Source organism: Gobius niger, assembly GCF_951799975.1.
Source record: "Gobius niger genome assembly, chromosome: 7".
Taxonomy (NCBI): Eukaryota; Metazoa; Chordata; class Actinopteri; order Gobiiformes; family Gobiidae; genus Gobius; species Gobius niger.
The window spans coordinates 7,542,913-7,570,704 of NC_136858.1; the positions used below are offsets into that span (position 1 = coordinate 7,542,913).

General features: G+C 43.1%; 1 protein-coding gene across 1 annotated transcript in view; it reads left to right on the forward strand.

The window, feature by feature from the left end:
* The window catches only part of atrnl1a (attractin-like 1a), a gene marked incomplete at both ends in the record, with an annotated part of 698,456 nt that overhangs the window by 351,303 nt on the left and 319,361 nt on the right, over window positions 1–27,792 (forward strand). Inside the window, one exon of the mRNA XM_079559364.1 lies at window positions 21,419–21,512. Within this exon, the coding sequence (XP_079415490.1) occupies window positions 21,419–21,512 (94 nt within the window). The remainder of the gene's footprint in view (window positions 1–21,418; window positions 21,513–27,792) is intronic.

The window sequence follows — 27,792 nt, forward strand, 5'->3', positions numbered from 1 at the left end:
TTTGTTTTCACTTTCGTGAAACTAATTTTTTCCCGTCCATGTAATGTGCACAGGGGGCGCCGTTGGGCCCTTTCTTTCGCAGACTTGAAAATAGTAAATTTTACACCAACTTTGATCATTTGGTCAAATAAAATTGACTTTTCGTTAATGTTCAGGGGGTCAAAATTGAGATTAAAGACGTAATAATAATAATAATAATGGAAACGATTTTTCGGCCATTATTTATCTCCCACAAAGACATTACTCAGAGAGCCGTGGTTTTGATATGTTGTTCCCCATCACAGACAAGGTCAGTATGATTTTTTCCACACCTCCATACCATCACGTTTTTTTTATACAAATTTTTAAAATCAAAACTTTGAGGGGGCGCCAGTGAGTCATTTTTGGCGATGGCGGCTGCGTGTGCCCACCATTAGGTCCAGGTGGGGAATGTGCACGCGCGCCGGATTGGGTCCGTTCCAATCCGGCCAAGTCGATGAAAGTTATGAGGCTTTGAAATTTGCTGAAAATAGCCTCTCAGTTGCGGCCTTGTCATGACCACGCCCAATAGTTTAAAAAAAATGTAGTTGATGATTTTGAAAGCCACATGGGTTTAGGACATGTTGGCCAAAATTGGAGGCGTTCCATCGAAAACTCGGGGATCAGGGGCCAGAAGTTCAAGAGGTACGATTTTGAAGGTTTGAGGTTCGGGCCAAGATGGCCGACTTCCTGTAGCATTTAGGGCGGGGTCGTAATATCCTTTTTGACATGTCCTGACGTGGTCTATGTCCCTGGCCAATGTCACTTTTGTACGATGATTTTTTTTGCGACCGCTCCGCCATTGGGTCAATGCAAACTGCCTGTTTGAGGGGGCGCCACAGAGCCAACTTTTATTATTCTCTCTCATGAACCCCACCCAAAATTAGAGCTTGCGGAGCACTACGTTTTGACCCCTGTTACTTGCATATCAGTTCACGTTTGCTACGTGAATTCTTGCGTTTTCGTCCCCCGTTAACGGTTTTAATGAGTCCCTCGCGGGACACTGCGTGTCCGTTGCTCGGGCCTAATAATAATGGAAACGATTTTTCGGCCATTATTTATCTCCCACAACAACATTACTCAGAGAGCCGTGGTTTTGATATGTTGTTCCCCATCACAGACAAGGTCTGTATGATTTTTTCCACACCTCCATACCATCCCGTTTTTTTTATATGAATTTTTAAAGTCAAAACCTTGAGGGGGCGCCAGTGAGTCATTTTTGGCGCTAGCGGCTGCGTGTGCACACCATTAGGTCCAGGTGGGGAATGTGCACGTGCGCTGGATTGGGTCCGTTCCAATCCGGCCAAGTCTGTGAAAGATATGAGGCTTTGAAATTTGCTGAAAATGGCCTCTCAGTTGCGGCCTTGTCATGACCACGCCCAATAGTTTAAAAAAAATGTAGTTGATGATTTTGAAAGCCACATGGGTTTGGGACATGTTGGCCAAAATTGGAGGCTTTCCATTGAAAACTCAAGGATCAGGGGCCAGAAGTTCAAGAGGTACGATTTTGAAGGTTTGAGGTTCGGGCCAAGATGGCCGACTTCCTGTAGCATTTAGGGCGGGGTCATAATATCATTTTTGACATGTCCTGACGTGGTCTATGTCCCTGGCCAATGTCACTTTTGTACGATGATTTTTTTTCCGACCGCTCTTCCATTGGGTCAATGTAAACTGCCTGTTTGAGGGGGCGCCACAGAGCCAACTTTTATTATTCTCTCTCGCGAACCCCACCCAAAATTAGAGCTTGCGGAGCACTACGTTTTGACCCCTGTTACTTGCATATCGGTTCACGTTTGCTACGTGAATTCTTGCGTTTTCGTCCCCCGTTAACGGTTTTAATGAGTCCCTCGCGGGACACTGCGTGTCCGTTGCTCGGGCCTAATAAAGCCAGAGTAGAAAGGGTTAAGTTTGACTTAATGAGCATTTTTTGCTATAACGTGGCACATGACATCTCTTCTCTCTTAGACTAATGTTGTGTGTGCATTGTCCCTGATCAAATAAAGAAAAAAGTTAAAGTAAAGTCATTTTTCTGTGACGGTCGTGATTGGTTCGACCTCAGCCACCACTTCACTTGTTTACCGTGTATGTCCAGACCCACCTTCTTCAGCGCGGAAAAGAAGTGGGTGTGGTTTACCAGGCTACTGACCACTAGAGGGCACTACATTACTGCTATTGATTGAGTCTGATTCAGTTCAGTGCGCCGCTCATGTTCACCTCGTGCTGTGGCTAAATCAAAGCCGTTTCCATGAAGATTCCGACCTGTGTCTCACCTCAGATCATGACACTGACAAAAGCACCGCCTCCTCCTGCATCAGCACTCCGCTTCGCACCACCAGGCGGTACTTTCTCTGTAAGTTTGAAATTTATGTAGTGTTTTGTTTTTGGTCGGCTGCCTTTTTTAAATGGAAAAAATCATCGACCTATTGACTGGGTTTGTTAAATAATGTGATGCTAAATGACATGACGTCGTCTGGACCTGGCTTCTAAAGGAAGGATTATTTTGTAAATATTTCACAAACATGACCTGTCTGTTCCTCGATCTGAGGACAACATATTCTCAAATATTAGTTTCACTGATACACAATACTGTAGTAATATTGGTTTATTTACATTTCCAACACTATTTTTCTTGATGGGTTGCCAGATCCTTGGGTTAAGAACAGTTTGGATTTGTCTTGTGATCAGAAGGTCATGCTGATGTAGGATGTGTGTTGTGAGTAAAATGTTGCTCGCTTTGCATTTACCGTGTGTTGTTTCAGATTACTGTGGGAGCCTGACCCCGCTGGCAGCAGCCTGAAACGCTCATGGCTGTTCCATGACTTTTGCTCCGTCTGTGTCTCGCCTCTTGAACCCTCCCTCACCCTCTCCTCTCTTTCTCTCTCCTCCTCTTCTCTAACTTTCTTCCCTCTCAACCTTTCCAATCTTTCTCTCCAACTCCTTTTCTCTCCTTTCAACCCATCTGTCTCCCATAAACTGTCCTGTCTCTCTCTCCTCTCTCACATGATGACCCTCTCGCCTCTCTTCCATACTCTCTTTCTGTCTCTCTCTCCTATTCTCTCTCTCTCTCTCTCTGGGTTCTGGTGGGGTATTTGGAGTGTGTGTGTGTGTAAGGAGCGATTTTTGTTTCTCTTTTATGGCCAAGCGAGTGCCGGTCCGCGCCACAGCGAGACCAGAGTGCTGTTTCATAAAGCTGGCTTATTGTGTCGTCTTTTCGGTTTCATAAACCAGGCTCACTCTGAGTCTGGCTCAGTTACTATGGAAACATAGTCAGAGAACAGCCTGGTCCGGACCAGGCCAAGAGCAGACTGAGAACAAGCTATGTTTCTTCTTCGTGGAATCCAACACCAATGGGGCAATGTAAATGACAAAAGCGGGGTATTAGCGCCATCATCTGGCCAAAATGTATGTTGGCCACAAAAATGTGAAAAAAACATTGTCTTTGTCTCTCATCTGTGAAATACAAAGTTGTGTGACATATTAATTACCTTGTGTGTCATCAAAAAGTTTGTCCTATAAAAGGAACCTTAGCCCACAGGACCAACCCTCATGACCTGTGTCAACAGTGTTTTCTCTTTTTTGTATGAATTCTTGAAAAAAAAAGAAGAGAAAGTCCCCAAAAAAATTCATCGGTGCCGATTTATGTTCTTCCCAGTTGGTGCCCAGTCCAAAATAAAAAAAGGCGAGGTTGGGATCGATGTTGCTGTCTCGTGATTGGGAGCCCAGCGCTCTACCTATGGAGCTAACATAGAGGAGCAAAGCTGGCGTCCTGTGAAGTCTGCAGTGCGTCCACGCTTGGCCATGGTTTCTCAATGAACTCTGTGATCGTCAGTGTGGTTTGCTTATGTACGTGGCAAGTGCTAATTAGTTGAAACTGTCTTGAATTAGTGAGATTAGCCAAGCTCAGTGTCCTTTTGATGAAACCCAATAATCGCAGCTTGACTTGTGCCTAAATTAAGCCAGGATTTGGAGCCTAAACCGAGCTTTACTAGCTTTAGATTTGAGGGTGTTTACAGTCCCTCAAATCTAAAAAGTCTGTTTTGACCAACCTGCCGGGCACCTCTGCACAGGGGGCTCTGATCCGCTCCCGTCATATGGAGCTCTCTCAGATGGGTGCGCCATCCCAGTTCTTCTTTGACTCGGAGAAGAAGAATGGTCTGCAAAAGGTCACTCAGTCGCTGTGCTCCGACATAGTGAGCCTCATCACAGACTCATGTGAAATCTGGAGTCATGCGTTCCTCTTTTACAAAGAACTGTTCTCATCAGAGCTTAGTGGATGAGCCAATGGGATGATGCAGTTTGGTGAGGCTTTACCTCAAGTCAGCACGGAGAAGAACCACAAAGTAGCAGCTCCTCTGACGTTGGCTGACAGTGTTTGTGGGGAGCCTACACAAAGGCAGAGCTCCTGGCCTTGATGGGCTCCTGGCAGATTTTTCTTCTTCTGGGACATCCTGGGAGAGGACTTATTCACCTCCTGACCAGCGGTTTGCCTTTGAGCTGCCGGAGAGCCGTGCTCACCCTGCTGCCAAAGAAGGGTGACCTTCAGTTGCTGAAGAGCTGGAGACCAGTGTCAGTGCTCTGTTCAAGATCCTGTCCAAGGTCTTGGCGTCTCGGCTTCGGCAGGTCATGTCATCGGTCATCCACACGGACCAGATCGACTGTGTGCCCGAGAGGTTTTGGAAGTCTCCAGCTCATTGGGCATTAACCTGGGTCTGATTTCTATAGACCAGAAAAAGGCTTTTGACCGGGTTGAACATCAGTACCTCTGGCGGACTATGGGAGTCTTTGGGTTCAGCCCTAGCTTTACACACATGCGGACACTGTACTGTACACAGTAAATGTTGTAGAGTAAATTTGACTCTGTTCAGACTGTATTTGGTCCCACTCTTCACAGAGTAACTGTGAGTTGACTTTCTTCAGAGTAAAACTTCAGATTAGACAATCAGACACCATGAGAGACAGCAACGTGACACTTAATACAATGTGCTCTTTGTTTTCAGTATAAAGTGCTGAGGCCACACTTCAGTCTGTCACAGACTGACAGGTGAAGAAGGAAGTCATGCAAGTTTTGCATTAGGCAGAGTTTCTGGGACTTCATCAGCAAATAAAAACCTTAAATGGTAACGTTCAAAGGCCTGTTAATAATTTGTAATAACGAGACAAACAAACAAACCTTTAATTTGTGTGTAGTTGTTACAGAGTCATGTGTGAGTCAGGGTGGACCATGACTGATGTGGACAGGTCCATGTTACAGAGACTGCACTCGAAGGTCAGTCCACCTTCTCCAAATTAAAGCTGTGGATACCACAGTCCTGTCCACGTCTGCTGTGGTCCACCATGACTCAGAGGAACAGGGACACAAATGACCCTACATCAGATACAATACTGGAGCTTTTTTTTTTTTTTCAAACTGTTTTGTTATTTCTTTTAATCTAATTGTTATGAGTAACTGCTTGATTTTCAATATTTCATCTGTACTTCCAGCTGAAGGCCGAGCTGGATCTCTTGCTTCTTCATCTGTCAGTCTGTGACAGACTCAAGTGCAATGAGTCGTGAGCGTTTTTATTAGAAATAAAGAACACATTCTGTTTAACGTCATGTTACTGTCACTCATGGTGTCAGATTTTCTAACCTGACGTGTAACTCTGAGTCAACTCACAGTTACTCTGAGAAGAGTGGGACCAAATACACTCTGAACAGAGTAAAATTTATTCTCGGACATTTACTGTGTAACATCAGTATACTGAAAATCATTGGGAAGCTCTGTGATCCCATTAGGTGTGGGGCAGGGGCATCAGGCAGGGCTGCTCCTGATCAGGGATGCTCTACTCTCTGACCATAGAGCCGTTTCTACACAGGCTCAGGTCAGACCTGAGGGGGGTGCAGTTTCCTGAGTGTCCTGGGCTAAAGGTGTCTGCCTATGCTGATGATGTTATGGAGTTTGTGGACACCCAAAGGGACATTGACATTGTTGCCTACATTGTCCAGCTGTTTTGTGGGGTGTCGAGTGCAAGAATTAACTGAGATAAGGGCGAGGCCATCTTGGTTGGGGAGGATCTGTGCAGTCTGAGGTTGCCAGGGGACTCTGTTGGAGAAAAGGAAGTTTCCTGGGCCCTGGCCACACTCAAAAGGTCTGGGCCAGACTGTAGAGCAGGTTAAAGGGCGGCTGAGCAGGTGGAGGTGGTTACTGCCCAAAGTGTCTGGAGGAGGGTACTGATCATCAACAACCTGGTCTCTTCTGCTCTGTGGCAGTGACAGTGCGTAGACCTTCCTCCCTCTCTCTTGTTCACAGTGCAGAAGATCTTGGTGAACTGTTGGAGAGTAAGAGGAAGGGCCATGCAAAGATGGCCGTGTACCAGAGCACGGGGGAGGTGCTGGGGCAGAGTCAGGTCAGCACTGAGGTGCTGTTTGTGAAAATGCTGGAGTTTGGGGTCGACCAGATGGACATGAGGCTGGAGGAGTTTGAGGACGGTTGGGGGCTTGAGGCAGGACAGTTTTTTTTTAACCTTTTTTAAATAATTTTGTGTGTAACTTACTTTTTTGCACATTTTGTAAACAGAACGAGGTGTAAATGTCAAAATGGAAAAGGATTTTTCTTAAAGGTCTGGTTAGAAAAATTTAATACGATTTTTCTCTCTTGTTATTTCTCTCCTATTCTCCTCTTTCTGTCTCTTTCCTATTCACCTCTTTCTCTCTCCTATTCTCTTTTTTCTCTCGCTTTCTTTTTCTCCTCTGTCTCTCTCCTCTTTCTCTCTCTCCACTCCTCTTTCTCTTTCTCCTATTCTTCTCCTCTCTCCTATTCTCTCTCTCCTCCACTTCTCTTCTTTCTCTTTCCTATTCTCCCCCTTCTCTCTCTTTCCAATTCTCCTCTTTCTCTCTTTTTCTCCTCTTTCTCTCTCTCTTGTTCTCTTCTTTCTATCTCTCCAATTCTCCTTTCTCTCGTATTCTCCTCTTTCTCTCTTTTATTCTCCTCTTTCTCTCTATCTTGTTCTCCTCTTTTTTTCTATGCTATTCTCCTTTTTCTCTCTCTCTTGTTCTCCTCTTTTTTTCTATCCTATTCTCTTTCTCTCTCTCTCCTATTCTCCTCTTTCTCTCTCCTCTTACTTCTGTCTCTTTTCTCTTCTACTTTTTCTGTCTCTTCTATGCCCCTCGTCTCTTTCTTTCATTCCTCTCTCTCCCATACATTTCCCATGCTGATCAGTCTCTCCCTTGCTTCTCCCTTGTCACTCATGCCCCTCCAAGTGTTTCTCCCTCACTTTTCTCCCTCTCCCCTGTCTGAAGTGCTTTTGGTTCCCGGCCCGTGCCCCTCGGGTGCCTTTGAATGGATTGCGCTGGGTGACCCCCGCTGCTCCCCCACCTGTGATCCCTGTGTCCTCCCTCTGCTAAAAGCCCTCTCCTCAGTCTGCAGACACCGACTCCTCATTGTACGTCGCTCGTTAGATTTCTCTGTCGCTCAGTCGGGTCAATGTGATTTTAAGGAGCGGTGTTTGTTATTGAATCCGCTCTTTGTTTCCTTCAAGGTGCGTCAAGAGTACGGCTGCGTCTCAAATGACATCCTTTTCAGAGCGCTTTGCTCAGCGCTCCTTTGTGCTGGAGACACTGGCTGTGGGAATACATTAGCATTAGAAAGGATAAATGTTAGCAGAGTTTTGCTTTATGAAAATGGTGAATTGTCCTTCAGGTCAGTTTCCAAAGTAACTTGTGAAATGTCTTTGCTGTTTTGTTTTGCCGTAACTTCCCCTGCAGATAAAGTGATTGGATTGATTGCTTTTTAAAGGTGAAATACCTGAATGAGCCCGTTTCCAAACCATGAAAGTAAAATCTTAGAGCGGCTGCTCAAATTCATTTCTAGCTCTCGCAGACCCTCCACATCCCATGTTTCACTTGAGTTCATGAGTTTGAGACTGAGACTGTATTAAAAAACTATATTGATTTTGGACGAGTGAGGAATGGTTCAGCTTATATGCACTGATAACATCAGAATAAGCAGCTGGGAGTGGGATGCCTTTGTTTCACTTAGGCTAATTCATTATATAGAGTTTTTATATAACAGATGTGACCTGAAGTTATCTTTCACTTTTAGGCCACATGGTTAGAATAATATTGAAAAGAGTGAGACATTGTGCAGTGAGTTGGCGTTGGGTGAGAGACAAAGTGAGCGGATGCGATGCCGGTCCCTTCACTCGTGTTCAGGGGAGGAAATGTGTGTTGTTAAGTTTGTTCTGGTTTCTAAATGGATAGAAAACGCAAAAATAAAGATAACTACACAAATGAGTGATACATATCTTTGTATTTGGTGGGTATACAGCAACCCTGCAGGCTTCTGAGTGGTGATACAGCGGCGTATACCAGCTTAACATAGACTACACCACTGTGTCTGAAGTGTAACTCTGAAGAGAGTTCATTCAGTTACTCTGAGTAGGTTGGACTCATGAGCAACACACTGTGTCACATTAACTCTGCCTGACAGCTCTTTCCTCGGCTGGGATTTCTGCTCATTTTCAACAATCTTCACTGTCCCACAGAACATGTACTACTCTGATAACCACAAGCTATGGACCGAAACAAAGGTCAAAGTCTCTGCTTTCATTTAAAAAAAAAAAATGATTATTGGCAAATTAACAATGGTAGTACGTCAGCTACGATCATCAACCCTGTGGTGTTGATAAAGCAGAGAAAGCACAAGCGGCCCTCAGCCGGCTGTTCGCCTCCACCTCAAAGCCCCAACCACTCCTTTGAGGACAGAGAGATTAAAATTATCTGAAGAAAAACTTTGGTTTGAAAGAGGAGTCAAAGAAGGATTTTTTGTGAAGGAGAATCCATCCATAAGCATGAATAGTGGACTCAGATGTCACTTGTCTCCACGGTGCAGTAACCTCTTGCGCCCCAGGCTTGAGAGCTCTGTCATGCTATGTTAATGAGGCTGACATTCAGCCCATGACAGATCAATAGGCAGGTAATTAGCAGTGATCAGCTGAGATTAGGGCCGTTCAGACTGAAACTCAGGTGTGAGTTCGGTGAGAACTACAAGAAATAGAACTACAAAGATGTTTAGGTGAAAGTAGAGAGGGGAGGGACTGAGCCAAGCTAAACTCCTCCCTGTGGTCTTTATGTAGTCAGGCTGAGCTGACACTTTAGTGTCGCTGACGAAGACTTTTGGATGATGGTAAATGGTCTCAACTTATATAGCGCTTTTCCACCTACATTAGGCACTCAAAGCGCTTTACAGCAAGGATCCACTCATCCATTCATACTCTCATTCATACACCAGTGTACGCAGACACTGGGGGCAATGTGGGTGAAGTATCTTGCCCAAGGACACAACGACAATGTGCACTTTCAGGAGGTGGGATTCGAACCCCCGACCTTCCGATCGGGATGAGACGACCCGCTCTAACATCTGCGCCACTGTGATAAGCGAAACGTTCGGCACTTCAACTGCAGCGTACAGAAGATGACTCAAGAACCTTCATTGAAGATTGAAAACTCCTGTACGACTGAGAGCCTATCCCAGCCAGCAAAACGATGTGTAGGTCCAGGGCTAACACACATGGGGCCCACGTGGAAACTGCGGACAACCCAGGTGGGCAAACCCATGCGGAGTCCACATTGTTTCGCTGTTTGGGTACACAGACACCATGAAAATATATACAACATGAATAAAACTTTAAATGCGTAGAGGTTCCTCAGAGGCGATGTAAAATACAAAGTACATCTTTAGACCTTTTAAACACATCTGTCTGCTCACCCAGAGCACCAGGCAAAAACTTTATTCAAAAAACCTACTTTTCTCCCTTCAAAGTGATCAGCCCGGCGCCTCTTCTTCCCCGAGGAGAACGCCGGGGAGAAAGCCGTTGTTTTCCTCTCATTATACCCGTTCTCCGCTTTACCTTGACCTCCCACTCGCCTCTTCTTTATTACAGGACCTGTCTGCGAGCCAAATAAGAACAAAGCCCAAAGTCAGAGCAGCTCCCTCTCTTCCAAGAGCGTCCCGGGCTGCGGCGGCCATTACGGCTCCACGCACAAGTGATTTAGGGCCCAAATTACCGGCGGAATCTTCCAGATACATCACGCTGGGCCTCTACATAACAAACTGATTAAACGCGCTCTCTGTCTCTTGCACTTGTAATTAGACACGGCCTACCTTCCATAAATTGCTTGGAAAAGAGTTGTTTTTCTTTCTTTCTTTCTTTTTTTGCCAACAAAAAAAAACTTTACAATGTTCCTGGAAGAATAGGTTTCTCCTCCAAATTTAAAAATAATTGTTATTTGCAAAATTGGGTTTTAAAACCCATATTGGGTCCAGGAGTCTACAATGATTCAACACTGATGAACAGATCGTCAACCTAAGAAAGATGTGATGAATACGTTCTTGAATACATGTAACGACAATGCCACACATTTAGATTGACCTTGAGGCACCGTGTGGTGTTGTGAACTGTTGCGACCTTGTACCAACAGTGGTTGATCAATTTTACATTACATTTAGCATTTTCTCCTGTGCTACTGCAGGTCATTGCCAAGCATCACTTTCTGTCACAATCTGTTAGTAATGTGAAGAATGGAGCAGCTGTTGCTCTGTCGCTCTGCATGTAAGCGCTCCTCTTTGCCCACTCGCTCTTTTGAGTCCTTTAGTGATGACCTTTGTGACATTGTCTCCAGCTCCACATAATCATAAAGAGGGGGTATTATGCTTTTTTCAATCACATAGCACCAGTCTATATCACACTACAATGATGACGAAACCTTCTGTTGGTCTGTAACTGCAGTAAATTAGAATAACTGCCTTTTTCTCTCGGTATAAAATTGCTCTCTCGAAATGGCTGTAGCGAATGTCTTGAAATAGGCCTCTGTCTCTTTAAGAACCTCTGACTCTTTCCGACACGCCCCCTCCACACGCTGTCTGTGGCATCAGTGGGGAGGGGGTTCTGCTGAGGAGCAGTGATTGGTTACTCGGCTAGTGACGAAAGGTCGGAGGTGTCCCCGGGAGGTGGGGGCGTTCCTAGGAGGACTCAGAGTTTTTACAGATTACTCAAAAATACGTGAATGTGCCAAGGCAACACTTCAGGCATGTTTTTAATGAGGGAATGACATAATAACATGATGTAAAGCTTGAAAAAGTCGATTTAGCATAATACCCCCCCTTTAATAAAGTTTCCAAATTCTATTCATGTTCACCTTCTAAAACAATCTTATTGGTTAGCCAAACAGCCAATGAAAATGGTAACCAAAATTACACTTCACAACCGAACAGTTGTGCTGTTCACTGTTCACACAAAACGAGCGCTCGCCTCCTTTCAAACACTCACTGACGCACTCCTCTCGTCAAAAACAAACATTGTAATTGGACGTGCGCCAAAGTTGGACAGCTGCTGAACAAATTTGAAAAGTAGAACATCACGACGACGTAGTACGTCATCGCATGCCACAAACCTTACTTATTTCAGTCCATATTCAGACATCACACCACTCATGAGCTGAAAGTTCTTGAATCAAGATGAGGACTCCGGGGTTCACTGGTTTTGCTTTTCTCTACTTTGGTGCCCTTCTCTGGGTTGATGGAGAAAAAACACCTGAGATATATAAAAAAGTAAATTGTATTAATCAAAGGTTAATTAAACGGGCATCACGGTGGTGCTTAGCAGTCACACACACTGAGAAAGGTTGAGTCCTAGCTGTTTGCAAATAAGGGCCTTTTCTGTGTGGAGTTTGTGTTCTCCCTGTGTCTGCATGTTTCCTCCCACATTCCAAAATGAGCACATACAGGATGATTGACTGATGAATGCTTGTTGATGATCAAAGAGGTTAATTAGAAATTATTTAAGAATGAATCAAAATGAAGGGCGAGGTCTGTCCAGAAGAGCTACATAAATCCAATCCATTACGATTATTGATAACAATCATCAGCGGTTGTCTTCTTAAAATTTAATTATTTTAACGCCATTCACATCACATATCGATGGATTAAGCAATATAAAGTGACATACCTCTGCAGAAACTCCAGAGTTGAAGCCAGTTGTATTGGATAATGAATGTTGAAGCAATAATAGCTCCCAAACATCATGGAAATGGCCGACACAAAGGAGGTAATGTTGTCCTGGACTATCATACGATCCACACTCAGCATAAACCGGTTTGCAGAATAGCAGGATTGTCCTTTAAAAAGAAAAACAAAAAAACGAGTGAAATACAAGTAAAATTACATTTCACAACGCTGAGAATTTGTTGTTATTTTGATTGCTTGGCATCAATACAGAAATGGGTCAAAAGAATGGACAAAAGAAAGCAAAGGAATAAAAATAAGAATGTTTTCTCACCACACACAATGATGGTGTGAGTCTTCTCCTGCCAGGCATGTCTGGTCTATGTCGCTGAACAAGGCATCTTCTCTGTCCTCGAAGTAGGACAGCAGAAGCAGCACCGTGTCTTTTGTGTCCTCAGAGCATCCACTCAGCTGTCCTCTCAAGACTTTATACTTGGTCAGATCCTCAAGGAACCTTTTACATTTGTATTTGCACACGGTGTTCATGTAATGCAGGAGCATTTTCCATTTCTGATCAGTATTGCCCACAAAACATTATTTCAGTTCATTTCCCGTTAGTTCTTTGAAATTAATATTCATGCCAACGTCATCAAAGAGAAGTGGCCATTCTCTATGGAGATATTTTACATTTTTCCTTTGGTTGATATCTTTATGCTGGCTATAATAGGTCATCTTCATGAGAGTTTTGATCATCTCTGGATATGCGCCAGTTTCCTTAGCCATCTTCTTCATTTTTTCTTTTTTGTCATGCTGGTTTTCTGGGCTCTCTCTACGTGGAAGAAATGTTACAAACTTAAAGGCCTCTGCATCCTCCAAAAGACACGAGAACTTTGTTCTTGTTCTTGAGGCAAAAAGAACGAGAACAAAGTTCGTCTGAGCTCTGACATTTCATACTCCACAAGACGTGTTGCTGCCGAACTGCCACGCCCCCTTTCTCCGCATCCAAAACAAACAAGGAATTACAGAAATAAAACGAGCCATTTGACTTCAAACTATTATAAAATGTATCAGTCACGATATTAAAAACATTTTGAAGATTGACTTCATGTTTAGCCACATCTCGCGCTGGTTTATTATGCTAGAAAACGTTAACGTTAAAAGCTTACCTCCATGTCACAAGGTAAAACCATGTTGTTTCATGTCATTTCATTTTATTTATTTCATTCAAAAGTGATGTTGTGCAATCACAATAAAACCGCCAAGCCAACACGGTATGAATGAAACGGAGCAGAGGAGAAGAACAAGTCTTATAATATCTAATAGTTTCACGTCTGTGTAGAAGATCTTTATTTATATATAAATAAAGATTTATATATAAATGTAGCTTTCAGTACAGGTTTTGTCCATCCAAGAACCTTCACTGAACATGTTGGTGACGTTTCCCGGTGTTTGATGAAAGGGTCTCAGATGTACAAGCTTGGTATTCCTCCGTCCACAAGCCTGAACCACTTTTTTTTTCCTTTATCACTCGCCTCTTTCACGCAGGTAGCGCCAGGCTCTTCTGTTTCCTCTTCGTCCTCGCCCAAAACGTCCGTGTGTTTCTCCCCAGGACTTTGTTGCCATGTGCGTGTCCTTGTAATCCTTCAACGAAGTATTTTACTGCCGCGAGCGGTGCCGCAAAACTATCCATGTTGTCTCCGTTTTCCGCACCGGTGTTAGGACGTAAACATTGGATTCTCGCTTCCCGCTTCCGCCAAAATAACCCCGCCCACTAAAAATCCAGCCAATCACAGCCAGAGTTCTCGCAGCCTTGCCGAAATAGTTCTGCTGAGCTGATGCGTCAGCAAGACCTGCCGAACAGGAGCTGCGAGAATAAAATGACGTCATTTTGTTCTCGCAGCTCTGGGTGCGAGAACAACGTTCTCGCGTCTTGTGGAGTATGAATAGGCCTTTACACACCCGTAAGTATCTTGGATTGCTGCTCTCTTTTCTGGAGGGATTACATCGGTGTCATTAGAATCGGTGTGCTGTTTACTGTTGATCATTTTGGGGGTACCAGGACGTTTCTCATTTTCTATCCTACACTGCATTTGCTTTACAAGAGAGTCATAACCAGTTCCAATCACATCTCCCTCTATTACATCCTCAAGGGATTTAGGATATTTTGCCACCATCTTCTTTGCAACTGTAATTGTCACGAGTGTGGTGGGGATTCGACCCAAAAGCAAAAACAGCCAAAAACAGGTTCAAAGGAAATTTAATGGCAAAGGCCAAGAACAGACAAAAAATGCAAAACTCACTTAGCAGGAACACGGAACAGGACACACACACAACGCACCAATAGAATACAAAGGAACCGACAAGGACAAGGGAAAACACAGGGGTCTAAATACAGAAGGAACAGGGAACAGGTGAAACACATTAGGGCGGGACAGGTAATCAACACAAGGGAAGCAAAGCAAAACCACTAGGACAGAACAGACATGACAAAATAAAAGACTTGACACAGAACCAAACCAAAACAGGGGACAGAACACAAATAGACAGAACCATGACAGCAATACTGTGCCTTCTACTTAAGCTAGAGGTTTTTCATCTTATTTCACTAACAAAGTGAATACGTTAGCCATTTCTTGCTTTTGATGAAATACTTCAGGAACAGTGCACCATCATAGACACCCTCAAATATATCATGTCCCAAGCAAGGTGGAAGGCCTGGCTTGAAAACATGAAAAGCTTTCAGTGTGTTAAAAACAGAGTTGGCCTTTATGCCTCTAATGGCTTGATTTGCTTCTGCTTGTAAACCATCAATCGCAGTATCATCCTTTTCAGGGGTACACCGTGGGCCGCATACATTTGAATCACTCATAAACTCATCCCTTGTAACCTCACAGTACCTGCAAAAGTAAAGAGCCAGACTGAAATTTTCAGTGAAGCCACCGATGCTGTGCGAACCCAAATTGTCCCCAGCAATACAATAGAGAGCCCCTTTGACAGTTTCACCAGCAACACTTATTCCATTCTCTTCCAAGTGTTTTAAATCAGTCACCAATTTAGAAATATTGGGAATTCCAAAATGTTTTAGGTCATTTTCAGTACACGTACAACATGTTGATTAGTATTGGAGTGGATATGGCTTGGTAAATTTGCCACAGAAAGATAGACTCCTACAACTTTGTGTTTCTTTTTTGCCGAGCCAATTTCAAATGCATCCTGGTATAGAATTAGTTTCACACATCCTGGATTGTCATTGAAGAACTGGTTAGACTTATAGTTTTGTCCATCATTTATGTCCCAAAGTTCTAACAACTCTAACAAACCTTTGATTGTATTAGTCACAGGTATGAAATAAGCAAACTTTTCTATCATATTTTCATCATTTCCTAATGGTACTTTTACAGGCTCTACGCGTGTTTTTGAACAGCTGAGTTCTGGAATATGTTGTCTTTATAAGAGTCTTTAATACAATCACAGATTTTAGTAATAATATCATCTGCTGGAGTCAAGTCATCTTTCAAAAGTGCTCTGAGTTTACCTAAGGCATAATCCTGTCACAACTCATGGACATTGTGCATTTCTTCTACAATTGTCTGGATTGTTGAGGCTGGAAGAAGGAGCTGTCCTTGTAGTTTTAGGTAGAATAGACATGCATTCTTTAGAAAAGTCTCACTGAAATTATCTGGCAACTCCATGCTTTCATTTTCAGTGTCATTATTTGGGTTCAGGAGAATGTCCTCACATGTTAACTGAGGAACTGTTTCCTTATGTCATCTACTGAACAGGCTCTGTGTTTTCTGGACATATGAGCAGTAAATGAAGATTTGACAGTAAATGTGTTATTACAGCCCGCATTTGGACATGCCACGGCTCTTCTCTCCACTATATGCTCCTTTAAGTGGGATGTGAGTTCTCTCACAGTTTGAAATTGACGTGCACACAGTGAAACTGCAGATTTGAAATCTGACACAACTGCCGTTGCAGCAAGTGAAGGTATGGCATTACAATGAGCTCAGTAGAAATGAGCTTTAAAAGCTGCATAGTTACAAAATATCTTACCTGTATTACAGATGGTCTCTGGGAATGCACTTCATCCACAACACACGGCTACAAAGCAACGTCTCACTGGGCAGCCCGCAGGTGCTCATGTACAAATTGCGCTGCTGGTTAGCACGTCTAGCTAACCACAAGGAGCCAGTATGGTTCTGAAAATAACCAGATATCAGCTTAGTTGGTTTTATGAGGTGTCAGTTTTCTGGAAAGAAAAAGAATGATCTTACGTGTGATAGGCAACACCGTAAATGCACGTCCAGTCTCACTGTGCTGCCCGCGTTGCTCACGGATGAACTGCGAGATGCTAACTAGCTCTTTTAGCTAACCACGGCTAGCCAGTACGATTCTGAAAGTAACCAGATATCTTTTCAAATTCTACGAAGTTTTTCTGAAATATCTGTCTTCTGTTTGAAGAGAAATAATCTTAGGGGAGAGCGGGGTAATGTGGTACAGTTTTTACAATTTGTTCCCCTCAAGCTGAGCTAAAATGATAAAAAATTAAAGTAAAATTAACACATTTCCCATTAATTCATTGGATGTTGCCCAGGAAATGGAAATGATTAGTATGTTAGGACAAAGGGCAACGGAAATATGATTTGTCCAAAAAAAAGCGTCTCAGTTTACCCCACCAACGGGGTAAACTGTCAGCTGTCTTAAAAGTCAATCAAGTACAACGTAATTCATTCAAAATGTTTTTATTAACATTCAAAGTGTGGGTGTCAGCTACACTAGGCTACAGCTAGTAGCCTACACAGCCTCAGGGTCAGAACATGGACCCATAATCAGAACTAGCCACTACACACAGGCTGGGGTCCAGAACATAGGACCTTCAAAACCAGTTAGAAGAGCCTGGGACTCAGGACATAGGATAGACCCACCTGGATTAGAACATTAGCCTAACTTAACTCTACAAGGCCTACTCAACATTCCAGCCCTGCATGTTACAGGGAAAGGTGAAGAGTTGATCTCTCCGAGTGGTTCCTCCAGCCCTCTTTGGTTGAGGCAGCTTCTTCACCACATCAACTTTTGCAACATGTGCCACATCGTTTTCTTTTTTCGCAAACGTGCGTCTCTCCCACACTTTGTTTCCATGGATTCTTCTGAGGAATTGTGTGAGTATTTCATCCTCTTCAACTGTCTCAACCATGCCAACATAACAGAGACACAGAGACTCCGTTTGGTGGCAAAGTTAACCAGGACAAAGTCACCCACGTTCAGATCTATGTTATCCGGATCACTTCTCATCCTCAGTGCTCTCAAACTCATCATCCAATGGGATAGGGAAATCACTCTCCTCAGAGCTACTATCTATGATTTTCTTTTTGGGTGCTCGCTTTTTCGGTTTTCCCCTTTCTTTGCTGTTTTGCTTTTTCCTTGCCAGGTTCTTTTGTCTCTCTTCATGAGCCTTTTCTATTGCCTGCTTCTCAGGAGTATTAGTTAGAATGGCTGTCTTCACACGCTTTCTTTTGGTTTGTGCTCTGGGAGGACATTTGGGAAGTGGCAGGATTTCACAAGGAGATACATATCCAGGTTGAGTGGGAACACGTGGCAAATGTGAGTCAGCTGACGAGGCACATCCATGTGGACCATGAGAAGTGGATGGACTAGCATCAGGAAGTGGTTCATCTGCAGCATGTGGTCCATCTGCAGGGTATGGATGGTATGGATCATCTGAAGTGGATGGACCAGTGGATGCAGGCTTCAGCTCAGGGTTTGGCCGGTCCGGCACCATGGATGGAGCAAATGCTTCCTCAGGGAAAATATCTCGATTATATGGGAAAATCCCAGTGGACTTGAATCCGGAAGTAATATTCCGTGGTGTCATTGCAGACAAGAAGGCCTCATTCACAAGACCTGCAATCTGGTAGATGGAGACTGTTTTGCCAGGATTAGACCTCATCCACCCATCAAGAGCTCGGCTGTATAGGCTCTTGAACAAGCCATACACGGACACGTCGAGAGGCTGCATGCGATGGGATGTGTGCAGTGGACAGGTGAGGAGAACAATACCACTGCTCTTTGCTTTTTCTACTGCCTTTAGGGAGATGTGAGCTTTAAGGTTGTCAAGGATTAGCAGCATGGGATGGTCAGGAGTGCACTGAGTGTGCATTATCAGGTGCTCAAGGAACTCGGGCCAGGTGATCTCATTCATCCACCCTGTTTTGGTGGAGGCCCCTTTGGCTCCTGGAGGTGCTCCTGTCATAAATGCCTCAAAGCGAACTCTGGGGAAGATCATCATCGGAAGTATGGCATTTCGCGCAGCATTGACTGCACATACCACTGTAACTAATTCCCCTGTCTCGGCTGATGTAATCGAGCCAACTTGCCTTTTGCCTTTCTCTGTCGCGATCTGAATCAAATAGAAAGTTTAGAATCAATGGCATGGCTACTACATTGTATCTCATTTCAGTCCATTGCTTTTTCCAGTTCACAGGTTCACAACATCACTAATAGTATAGTTTCAGCTTTCTGCCAATAGCTTACCTGCCGTGGCTTTGGACCGTAAAGACACCGGTCTCATCAACATTGTATATCATGTGTGCAGGGAATGTGTTCCTGCACACAAGAGAGGCAAGGGAAAAACCTTATCAGAATTAAAACCCAATCTTGCAGGTAAAGCATCCATAACACCTTTGCAACTAAAGAATTAATTCTGTCACCTGTCCATTACTGCAGCCAGATTATCGAAGAACTCCACCACTGTAGTTTTATTAAAGGCTGTAGCCCTTCCCAGGGATGTTGTCTCTGGAGTTCAGACAGAGAGATGACAACGTACTAGAAAGCTGCTAAACCAGTCTTTTCCTAAAGAGTTGAGAATTCATTATTATAATGTTTTACTTGTGGTGACTTAAATTAACATACAGAATCATGTCATCTCTTGCACACCCTAGCCTACATGCACATTTTTTTTCTGTCAAACTGGTGGGGACAGGGATATTATTCTTCTCTGCATATTCATAAGCCAGTTCACGGCACTTAATTGGAGCAAGGCCGTGAAACTGGTCAGCTAAATCTTTCATATGTTTGGCCAAAATCCTTTAGGCCTCAGCTACAGCACTCCAGGCCACTGATTTTGCTTCCCCTTTCTGTTTCTTCTTAATAAATCTTTGCAAAGTTGTCTTGTTGATGTTTCTGCCCACTTCTCTCAAAGACTTTTGCCCTTCCATGACCTCCGTCGCTGCACTTTCCATCTCTCTGAGGGGTGTTTGGCCCCATGTTGTTTTCCGGGTGTAATTCCTCGGCACAATGTCTTTACTGCGATGTTTATGACATTAAAAAAAACACATGTAAGGTAATATTACACTAAATTATGTTTAAGACTTGACTGAACTTGTGCTTCATGGTGGGGTAAAGTGAGACAATGGGCCCGATCTTGTGTCTCAAAACGCAGACGATAGCGTGACATTTTGCGCTCAGTAGGAGCGCACTTTAAGTGGGTGGAGACACACATTTTCTCCAACCAGATCTACTCCGCGTCCAGGAGAGTGGTTGTGTCGGAGTGTGGGGTGAAAATGTGCTTTTGTTTTGCTTCGCGTTCACGACAAGCGCGGGCCGGTCTTTTTCTCTCGAGTCGTGAACATCGTTTAGCTCACGATGGGGTAAATAAAGTTTTTAGTTTGACCTGTGAGAGCCTAAAGCTTAAGAAAGGACGCAAGACAACGCAATGTAAACAAGGAAGTGAATGTCAGCCGTGTTTCCATCAGTGCAGTCACCTCCTCTTGTGACGCCCCCTCACATGTGGCGGAGGCGAATGGCACATATAGCTCCGCCACTCGGAAAATAATTCGCCAAGAGCCTGTGCCCCTCCGTGCGCCGCCACAAGATCTGGTCCAATGTCTCACTTTACCCCATAGCATTTGTCTTACTTTACCCCACAACCACCATTTTAGAAAAACACATCTCTAGCATTTCAGGCTAATCTTTAACTTGCATCAAGCACATGGGTTTATATGTTGGAAGTTCATCAACATGTGTAATATAAGTTTTCTTATCTGAAGCAATTTGTTTTGACACAACACTTGATAACGTTCTCAGCAAGAAAATTTACTTTTACATGCGATAAACACATTTTTGTGAAAGAAACATACTTACCACAGCACCAGCACCAACTTCTCCAACCTGGCACGTGTGGTGTGGAAGGGGCTTAAAAATATAATGGTCACATGACCACTAATGTATTCCGTTGCCTAGATACAGGGGGTGTCTCACATTGCCCACTGTCCCACATTACCCCGCTCTCCCCTGCATGTTATCGGCTACCGAATGCTCCTCCTCCTCTCCTCACCACACTCCACGCTCTCTCAGAACTATTTTCTCAGTTTGAAAAACGCACATCGGACACAGTGTTTGAACTCCGCTGTGGAAACTCTCACGATTACAGATTATCCAAAAAAAAAGAAGAGAATCAAATTCTTCTGACCCAGATATGCAGATTACTAATTACTATAACGTATTTTGCAAAGAAATGCATACTGGAAGGATGAATGTCCTCCAAATTTCATTCAATTCATTAACAAAAAGAAAGAAATCAAGAAAGAAAGTGGAATAAAACAATGGAATGAAATTGAAGAGAAAAACAATAAAACAGTAGTTATTAATATTATTAACATAATAATAATATAATGATAATAATAATGGTGTAAAGAAAGAAAAAAAAAAAAAAGATTATTACTGCTATTCATATTGCTAAGTGTAACAATGCATTTTTTATTTATTTAGAATTAATTTTCCTGTTATTATTATTTTGCTTTATTTATTTTGGTGTGTTTTGTTAAAGGGAAGTGGGTGGGACATGAGGGGAAAAAACACATAGATTGTCTTGTTTGTTGGCAACTTATGTGAAATAAAAAGATAAAAATAATTCTTCTGACCCACTTCACAAATCAAGGCGTCCAATTTGAAAATCAAACACATATCTATATGTTTGCATGGGCTCTGCATTGAAAAGCATTGTTGTTGCACGTGTAAATGCACTATTTGTTAATTATTTAAAATTCAAACATTTTCCCTGTTCCCGCTTCATAAGAGCGTTAAGATTTTTTGACCAAAGGTGCACACACGGCACACTGGAAACCCAAATATTGTTTTACAAACGCGAGACCATTACTATACAGATTTTTGTTTTGCTCATTATATAAACTACCACCTCAAAAAAGAAACACAAACACTCTCAAGTTCATTCAACAGGTATTTTCTGGTGGGAGGAAGTTTAGACCTAAAACAGCACAAGAGAGTCCTGTTTTTGAGAAATATGTCAGTAAGTGGCATAAATCGTGAAAAGCTGAAAGAGGGAATTTTTGTAAAATTCTCCTTTTTTTGTCTTTTCTTCTTTCTTTTGAGTAACTATTTTGTTTCTTATTTTGTCCACAGCCTGTCAGTGCAACAACCATGCAAATGTATGCCATGCCAACACCGGGAAGTGTCACTGCACCACCAAGGGCATCAGGGGAGACCAGTGCCAACTGTGAGTGTCCTTTAAACAACTGACCTCAGGGCAAATGTTTTCTGCTCCCTCTTTTGAGAGCAGCATTTCTACTGTGTCTGGTCTTTTTTTTCTTAGCACTGTCCATAATAGTGTTTCTTTCAGTCCCCGACGGAGCTGCTTTGTCTGTCTAATAACTCGTCCAATCACCTATGAAGAAGAGACAGGGAAATGCGTTGATACAGTGGTATGCAAACATTTGAGACCACTGAAAGCTGGCACTATTCAACCAGAAACTCCTTTCACTTTCAGCATGAAGTAAAAGCTTTTCAAAAACCCACTTCCTGTTTTTTTCATTCAAAGAAGGGAGGTCCCAAGCATAGGCTAACTCCTGGATCTGCTTTTTATCCTTCTCTGACACCTGAATCTCCTTCCAGCTTAAAGAACAGATCATATTTATTTATTGTATTTTTTTGGTTTATTTATTTATTTATCAGGGACGATACAATCAACATAGTTACTAGGGTTGGGCGATGTCCCCTTAATTGGCCGTTGACGATGTTTACAGTGAACCATATCGTCCATTTCTTATTATAAGCATTTTTAAATACATTTACATAGCCTATATATATGCTGCATATTACTATGTATGTTAGGAAAATGTGAGATTGCAGGATAAATTGATCTAAACTAAACATGATCTGAACAGTCACGGAACACGACTTTTGCAACAGAAATGTGCTAAAACTCGTGCGTAAAAGTGTGAGAGGAGAACGACTTATTCGTCAACTCCCCCTCAATAAGGCTCTTATCACACTAATACAAATGTAAATCGGAGCTTATTATTTGCACTTGCTCAATTTTAACGTAATGTTTAAGAAACAGTAGGTGAACGGGACAATATGTACACATTTGCGTCGTAGCTTACGTTTCTGAACCCGCTCCACGCGCCGCCCTGTGACTTTGTCAGTCACACTCATAAACACTGTGGGCCCGATCTTGTGCATCAAAACGGAGACGATAGCGTGACATTTTGCGCTCAGTCGGGGCGCACTTTGTGATCTTGCCACTCCAGACTTGGCGCATTTAAGTGGGTTGAGACACACACATTTTCCTCCAACCAGATCGACTCCGCGTCCAGGAGAGTGGTTGTGTGGGAGTGGGGGGTGAACATGTGCTTTTGTTTTGCTTCGCGTTCACGCCAAGCGCGGCCGATCCGCGCCACAGCGGACGCTGTAGTACTTTTTCTCTCGAGACGTGAACATCGTTTAGCTCACGATGGGGTAAATAAAGTTTTTAGTTTGACCTGTGAGCGCCTAAGGCTTAAGAAAGAACGCAAGACAGCGCAATGTAAACGAGGAAGTGAATGTCAGCCGTGTTTCCATCAGTGCAGTCACCTCCTCTTGTGACGCCCCCTCACAGGTGGCGGAGGCGAATGGCACATACAGATCCGCCACTCGGAAAATAATTCGCCAAGAGCCTGCGCCGCCCCATGCGCCGCCACAAGATCTGGCCCTGTATGTGCTCACACCTACATTCACACAGACTCAGTGCTATTTACAAATGGGTACAGCTTTGGTTTGTTTTTAGCCAGGACTTAACCCTAGAAGTGAACATTTTAAACTCAGATATGGTTTTAAGTTCTCTGGGTAGTGAGTTCCACAGCTTCGGACCAGAGAACGAAATGGCAGACTGACCAAATGCAGTTTTCCGGTATGGAATGGTACAGTTGTGATTGATGGAGCCTCTGGTGACTCTGTTACAGTTTTGTCTCTGTATAAATGAACTGAGTGGCTCGGGTGTAAGATTATTGACAAGATTATTGACACATTTGAATAGTAGTTTGAGAAAACACAACTTGCCAAAGTTTTCAAAGCTTAGCAGTTTATGCTTCTCGAGAACATTGCAGTGATGGTAACGGATTGTTTTTTTGTCCATGATTTTTATTGCTTGATCGTATAATGATCCAATACGTTTAGTGACTGAGGGAGTGGCCTGTGCCCATGCCGTCATACAGTATGATATATGTGAAAACTAGCTGAGACCCGGCCTTCGGCCGGGCCTAGTCTCCACATTTGATAATCTGAGATTAAGAGTGATTACAAAGAAATGTCCAACCTGTCACACAGTTCAGCTGTAGACCAGTGGTTCCCAACCCATTCCAAAAACTATGGCCACAACAAATGAGTAAAAGAATGAAGGCAAAAAACAATTTCAAACAAACTGCAATTGGAGTGTTTGATGCACCCGTGCTCCTTTCTTATTAACTACAACGACAATATTTTCGCTAAACTCGGGGAACAGGATTCAAGAGACAGTGGAATAATTATTGATAAATATTAGGGGTTCAGCTTTAACGGTTCGGTTCACGGTGCAGGACCCGTGGCTTGGTGCATCACGGTAGTGTACAATAAAAAAAATAATGAGTAGGTTGTGAACTGAAATAGCCTAATGATCGTTATTAGACAGTATTCATAACCTTACAATAAAAGTGGCAATGCTTTCAAAGCTGCTTTAGAATAAAATGTACCTCTGGGCTCACAATACGTGAAAGCAAAATAGAAAACAAATGGTACAGCAGCAAAGAAAAAAAAAAAGAAAAAAAACTATGCAGTGCAGGCCATGCGCTCGTTAAGTTGTAGTTTCATTTTCGCTTTTACTCACACGGAGGATAAATCAGTCGGAGCAGCGCGTGTGATTAGAGGCTCGTGTTTGAGCAGGTTTTGGGCACGCACGCACACGCACACACATACACACACGCACACATCGCCCTGTTTGGATGCACGCGCACACATACATACACACGCACGAACACACCCACACGCGCGCACACACACGTCGCCCTGTTTGGATGCGCGCACACGCACGGCAGTCAGATCTCGTGCACTCGCGTTTTTGTGACAGCGGGTTGTCCTCGGACAGCAGCACCACCAACCACGCACACACTCAGTACTGTCGCCAGGCTTCCTGGTGTTCCCAAACGGTCTCCCATCCCAGTCCTAACCAGGCCCTTCCCTGCTTAGCATCCGAGGAACGGTCTCCCATCCCAGTTCTAACCAGGCCCGTCCCTGCTTAGCTTCAAAGTCGGTATGGGAAATAAACATGGCGGCGCCCAGGCGGCGGCCATTGAGATTGCGTTTTCTATAATAGATATCATAGCGTGCATGTACAAGAGGGCAGCCTGGTATGGAATATAATGTCTAATTAACTTAAAACAATTTAAATTTCTTTGTATTGTCTGTGAGATTTTCTTGATATGTTTATCAAACTTTAGTTGGGGGTCGAGGACCAATCCAAGGTATTTAAATTCAGTCACAGATTGTATATTTTTATTTTTGCAAATATATTTTGAAACTTTGATCAATGTTTTGTTTTCTAATAGAGAAACACATGGAAACAGTTTTTGTTAAGTTTAGCACCAACTGATTTTGATTGAGCCACTGACTTACCTCAGCCATACATGTGGACAGAACCTCCGCTGCCTGCTCCAGTGACTTTGCGGGGGCATAAAAAACGGCATCATCCGCATAAAGTTGGCATTGGGCACCGGAGCAGGTTAAGGGCAGGTCATTTATGAAGAGACTAAAGAGCAAGGGCCCCAGTATGGAGCCCTGAGGAATACCCATTTTGATGTTTATAAGTGATGATTTGGACTGGGCAACTTTAACACACTGTTCTCTATCCTGAAGGTATGAGGCAAACCAGCTCACTGCCTCCGTAGACATGTTGAAATATGGCAATTTGGATAAGAGTAGGCTGTGGCTGACCATTTCGAAAGCCTTTTTAAGATCTAAAAATACTGCTCCTACCACCTGACTTCTATCGAGAGACTTTTTTATGTTCTCAATCAGACAGCAGTTTGCCATTTCGGTTGAATAACCAGGTCTAAAACCAAACTGCTGCGGGTGGAGAAGCTGATTGGCTTCAAGATGGTCAACCAGTTGTGCAGCTACTGCTTTTTCAATCACTTTTCAATCACCAATATAGGTCAAAATAAGGAAAAAGAAATTGGGCAAATTAATACAATCCAGTGTACTAGTAACTTAGTTTCAGTTGATTATAGCACTACTCAGGGATTTAGCAAAAATAAAATAAAAAAAAAAACATACAAGCTTGATGGTGTCGCAGATGTCCAAGTCAGGGCAGTCCTCCAGGGTGGAGGAAGGAGTGACCCATCATACGCCCTGCCATGAGGAATAGGTCACTTTCAACCAGAAAGTGTGAAGCTGCTGGCACCAGATGGCCTGGTTACCCTTCAAAAAGTTGAGTGACACTGGTATTTGCTGTCGAAAAACAATTATTTTACACAACAAATAAAAAATACATTGCATTTGGTTGAGAGTTGAGTGTATGTCTGTCAATATTTCTAAATGTGGATGCTTGTCAATGCAAATAGCAAAGAGGAGCATGTCTGCATGGTGCCACAGACAGAAAATACATACCAAAATGTATGTGAAAACCTGACTTTAGTTTTTCGATGCATGTAGAGAAGAGGAAGCGTGTAACACCAAGACCTCCAGCAGTATCCCCTCTCACAATAGTAAATATTGAAGAATTGCATTTGCAAGACAACTACAGATTTCAATATGATCTACCTTCCAGTTGGCATTTTAATGGATGGGCCCATTCCACATTTGTTTGCTTATAAAAAGAGATGAGGGCCATGTCCTGCTCTGCAGGACTTTTCCTAAGATCCATGCTAAGAGTGAATGGCTTTTCCTTTTCATGAGCTTTCAGATGATGTTCAGCAGACTCCAGTATGACTTTGCTTGGGTCTTTGCAGATAACCATTCTGGGAGCAACATAAAAACAAACCTTTTAGCGTACAATATAGAAATATCATAGAATACAAAATGATAACAATTATAATAATAGATTCACAGATTGTTAATATCTACATTTAATCATTATTGGGGGTTTTTCCAACCCGCTCAACTTACTCTCAGTAACAGTAGATGATTTGGAGGGTCCAGGAATAGCTGCAGCCTCTTCACTGGACGCTGTTGCAGATGTTACTGCAGATAAAGGTGAACAAAAAAAATCAAGGGTTGTGGTCTGACACAGGCATTTTTGCTGTGACAAACGGAAGTTTGAGAATGAAGCCAAAGTAAATAAAATAGACACGTTTCCCCACATGATGAAGCATGTCGCTGTATTAAGTCAGTGGGAAACATTTTCAAACATACAGGACACGGCTGTGCTGTAATGGGGAAAAAGGACAGAGCAAGGTAAAGAGTATAAATATCAAATATTTTAAAGTAATTCCTTCACATTGTACTGCCATATATGCAGTGTCAGAATATGTCTTTAAATATAATTGATTTTTTTTTTCATGGCTAAATAAATTCAAATAGAAAAATTCAAGCTTATTTAAAATTCAAAGTCTGATGAAAAAAAATATCTTCCATAGCCACTGATCAGGCCACCCAATGTACGGATCAGCCCAGTGAGGGCTGCTACACTGCAGCCATGACTGTGGAGGCGCGCAGCCAGGCAAAATCAGTGGCCAGACCGGACCTTTCCCCGACCGGCCCTTAGGAAAATCTCCCGACTCTCCCGATTAGCCACGCCGGCACTGATTTCACCCCATTCATGGTGATGGCTGGATGGGGTGTAGAAAATTAATGGCACACCTTGCTCCTCCTACCGAGCATGTAATCCAGCCTGTCAAACAAATCCTAAAGCCTAAAAGTTCCATGCAAAAAAAACAAAAACACAGACACTACCCTCTGAGTTGGCACGGAGGAAACACATTTTTTAGAAAAGGGAAAAATATTTTGGGGCCTTTTTTCGAGACACAACTAGTGGTTGTGCCAACGCCAGAACAATCGCTATGACATCCTGTGGAGATTTTACGTCTGTCATAAACTTAAACACTAAGACCCTGCAGCTAGCCTAAAATGTAAGAGAATGATTAACATTCAATTATTCCCAATACCTGAAAGAAGCATAATACCTCGCCTATATCAGGGGCCTATATCATGCAAAATCGACTTTTCAGAGCCTTTAGCCATGTTGTTATACAATTTCCTTATCAAAAACACCCCCAGAGTGGTTTTTGGCTTCATTCACGCAGTTCTCAGTAATCCTCCTGAATCCTGCTCTCTGAGCAGCTGCTCCGCCCTCTGCTGGTGAACGACTGACCTGCTCAGTTGTGTCGTCACAGAGGAACGGAAGTGCTCGACGTCTGTTATGTAATGTCTTAACTCTATGCTTACGGCCTGATTTTAATTTGTAAAAACAGCTTTTTCATTATTTCTGCCGTAAGACAGAAACAAAGAGAGAGAGAAAAAAAAAGGATGTGCCCGAGGTGCTTCCAGGT